Source organism: Vigna unguiculata, chromosome 11 (assembly GCF_004118075.2).
Source record: "Vigna unguiculata cultivar IT97K-499-35 chromosome 11, ASM411807v1, whole genome shotgun sequence".
NCBI classification, from domain to species: domain Eukaryota; kingdom Viridiplantae; phylum Streptophyta; class Magnoliopsida; order Fabales; family Fabaceae; genus Vigna; species Vigna unguiculata.
In genome coordinates, this window is record NC_040289.1 from 40,817,223 (window position 1) to 40,821,415 (window position 4,193).

Genomic DNA, 4,193 nt, shown 5'->3' on the forward strand with positions numbered 1-4,193 from the left:
AGTTTAGAATTGAAAGCAGTGTGATTATATCAACAGATAAGTTTACAATTTTTCATATTGTTTGGAAACAAATTGAGGAAATTAATTCATTACAATTTTTGATTTCTGATTGAGGGAAGAAGACACAAGACGCATCACAGTCCCCATATTAACACAAATTGCTTGGTCAGATGACCCAAAACCAAGCAATAACAGACCCAGCAGCCAGACCAAAAACTAAGAACAATACACTCACAATCCCTGCAGTCTCTGAATGCTGCAACTTTACAGCTTTAGGAATCATAATCATCAATACACTGGTTAGGTAGCCATTAGTAAGCCCTAAGAGACAAGTTAGTATCGTCACAGGAATCTCAGTCCGGAAGAATTGGGGACCATGCAAGCACCCTAAGAAGAGAGGGAAAAACAGCAATCTTGCTATGCAACTACCTATTGCAACTTTTGTATTCTGTAGGAGATAAACTGCTGTCAAAGACTTGCCAACCAGATCAAACACATTATAGGCAGCAATTAGGAGAATTGGATACCAATCCTTAAGGACTTGAGAGTGCACATCCTCAGTAACGTAACCAGGAAAAATTGCCAGAGTCACAGCATATATGAGCACAATGCCAAATCCATACCACTTGATGCTCCCCACAATATCCCATAAAGTCGACCTCCACACAGCTCCTGTCGGGGGACCACTGTCTCCATTTGCTGCGGCCGCCTCAACCTTAAGTTCATTGTAATACTTCATAATAGGAAGTTTGTGCACTATGTTGTATAAAACCATGCATATGAACACAATCACAATTGATACAGAGAAGTACAGATTTGCACTCTTTTGTAGACCAGAGGCATCTTGTGGGTAAACAGCTTTCGTGATTACCCTCAGCACAGAAACAAGCACCCCTGAAGTGAAAACACGCACAATAAAAAGAGAGAACCATCTATCCACCCAAGTTCGATAAACAAAGGAATATACATCAATAACTTCTCTAATAATATATGCATATATGTGTGTGAATCCCAAACCAGTAGATTGATAATGTGCTACAGATTTAAGTACAAAAAATTTACCATGAAATAGAAAAACCATATAAAACTGAAATCTGCTCAAGTGGTTTATACTGCCTAACCACACAGTTTCAACTCAGAATCAAGCTTTGTTTTGAGTGTTTCATAATTCTTTAGTGTATTTCCCATTACAAGAACATAAATGCCAAGGAAAAGAAGACTCGAGACACCAACACGGCACCGTTTTCTCTTTTTACTCTCGGCATAAGTACTAAACCTCATACACACCCAGGCAACCTTGGCTTAAAATGTTTAAGAATGTTCACCCCCAAAAGAAAAATCAGCTGAAGAATCCAAGATTCCCATGCATAAGTACTAAACCTCGTACACACCCAGGCAACCTTGGCATAAAATGTTTAAGAATGTTCACCCCCAAAAGGAAAATCAGCTGAAGAATCCAAGATTTCCATGACTACGACGACGGTGTTTTTAAGGTGTTTCTAAAATTCTACAAGTTTGTAGGAATATATGCTACATATAATCTGACACCGACACATGATAAGCATCGTGAAATCCCTGAAGTTAGCTCAGGAAGTTATCAGAGTACATCTATTTATCTAACCGTAAAGAAGAAAACGGTCGAAACCGTACTATGATTGAACAATAATAGATACCACATCCCCCACTCAGTACCATATCGTACAAAACGCACAACAATTGAACCAATAATGGTAATTAATTAGAGGGATACCAGAACCGGCGGTGCCAGCGACGACAGCTTGCGTGTACCTCGGCGGCAGCTCGCCGGCGGAGCCGACAATGGAACCCTGCACGAGGGCATCGGCGACGCCGGAGAGGGCGACGGCGAAGGCGGTGGCGTAGAATCCACCGTTGACTCCGACACGACCCTTAACGTAGAAGGCGTCGATTAGGGGAACGATGAGGAGCGAAACGACGAACAGGACCAAACCAACGTTGATTCTGAGAAAGGCGTTGGAGCTGTGACGGTAGAGGATGATGAGGGAGATTCCGACGAGGCCGATGAGCATGTAAACGACGGCGAATACGCGGTCAACGCTGGTGTCAGGGTAAAGATAGGAGAAGTAATCAACGGCTGTGATGAAAGCGTTCCACGGGAGAAGGTAACCGAATCCCAGGGAGAAATACACTATGTACGCCAAATCCCATTTGTCTTCCGGAACAGTGCTCTTCCTGCTGTTCGAACCGGACGGAAGGAGAAGAGAAGACTCCGTGAAAACCATCTCGTTCCGTTCCGTTCCGGGTTACGAATGCTCAACCACCACCTTGATCACTGCCAACGGGGAAATGTAAAGTGGTTACTCACGCAACGCCATTTTAAATTAAGATATTTCAGATTCTGATTCTTCTTCCTCTTTTTCTTTTTTTCTTTTTTTTTTCTTAGCCAGTAATTCTTTTGACTCAATATTCAAATTTATTATTACCACTTTAATTAAATTAATATCACTATTGCTTTTTTATTAGTTTCTAAAACAGACTTACTTACTTTAAGCATGTGCAGCGAACACAAGAATGAATAGACACGTTTTTCTGCAGTACTGCGCCTAAGGCCCGGTCCGCAGCGGCTGAAGCCCATTATCATTCTTATAAACAAATGGGCCTTTCTTCCTGCACCACCAAAATTTCTTTTACACCTCCAACTGATTTTAAATGTCAAAAATACCCTCTAACCATTTAAGTAAAGTCACGGACATTACACCCCAAAATTACTTTCATGTCGACTTCCGAAATTCAAAATATATAACCGAAAGTTAACTTCCATAAGACAAAATATATAATCGGACGTAGACTTTCGGAAGTTAAAATATATTATCGGAATGGACTTTTAGAAGTCAAAATCCGAAAATAAAAATATATTACTAGAAGTCAACTTCCAGAAATCAAAATATTGTTTTAAATTTTATTTTTTAGTTTAATTTTTTAATACATTATATAAAAAGGTTATATATCTATCTATATATATTATTTTATTTTTTGAATATATATATATATATATATATATATATATATATATATATATATATATATATATATATATAAAATGCTTAAGAAATAAATTACATTAAAAATACTTAAACTTTATATTAAAAAATATTAATTCTGTTTTAACTATTTTTAATTTTATTTAAAGTTTATGTTTTCTAAATTTTAATTGTTTTTTTATTTTTTATTTTTTATTTTATTTATTTTTTATGTTTTCATATTTCTTAATATATATTTGAAAAATAAAATAAAATATTAATATCTATCTATATAATTTTATTTTTAACAAAATATTTAAAAAATTAAAACAATGATAAAAGATGTTTATATTTTTTTATTTCTAAAAGTCGACTTCCGATAATATATTTTGACTTCCAAAAGTCGACTTTTAGTAATATATTTTGACTTTTGGAAGTCGACTTCCAATTATATATCTTGACTTTCGAAAGTTGATTTCCAATTATATATTTTGATTTTCGAAAGTCGATTTCTGATTACATATTTTGACTTCTATAAATATTTTTCACCAAAAGTTGACAACTGAAAAACAATTTTGATAGTATAAATTACGTAACTTCACTCAAATGATTAAAGGATATTTTTAAAATTTTAAATTTTTTTGAAAATACATAAGAAATACTTGGTGTTGCGGGAAGAAACCCCCTAAAGAAAGACCAAATCAAATTATTCTAGAAGCACGTTTTTTCTTTTTCTTATGAAATATTCCGTTTACGTAAAATACGTGAATTAAATTAAAATAAAGCAATGAAAGCACATGAAAAATCTTCAGATAAAATTTCATCCATTGATAATGAAAGATTGTTGCTATGAGCTCATCACTGCACTTCACCATCACATACAAGTTTGAAGCTAAAATATCTCTTAAAAAAAGAAAAAAAACATACACGACTCTGTAATTTGACATAAAACATTCAGATAATTTTTAAATATTATTTGGATAGAGAAATCTGCATTCACCATGTTCGTGGCTGTCGATGTTTCCACGTGAGAAATTACTTTTGTACGAATAACTTGTATATTTTTTTTACTTTTATAAAACAAAAATAAAGAACATGAAGACCACGAAAAATGATATTTATAAAAAAATTATTATATAACTGGTATAATATAACTGTTGTCATTTTAGTTTTTTCTGTAGTTTGTCTGACATG

General features: G+C 34.5%; 1 protein-coding gene across 1 annotated transcript; it reads right to left on the bottom strand.

The window, feature by feature from the left end:
• Window positions 1-2,347, bottom strand: LOC114169987 (equilibrative nucleotide transporter 1). The gene is made up of 2 exons (XM_028055415.1): window positions 1,751-2,347; window positions 1-894 (listed from the first exon to the last, which is right to left on the bottom strand). The coding sequence occupies exons 1-2, from the start codon at window positions 2,259-2,261 to the stop codon at window positions 167-169; spliced, it is 1,239 nt and encodes a 412-aa protein (XP_027911216.1). The 5' UTR covers window positions 2,262-2,347; the 3' UTR covers window positions 1-166.
• Between the last annotated feature and the right edge of the window lie 1,846 nt (window positions 2,348-4,193).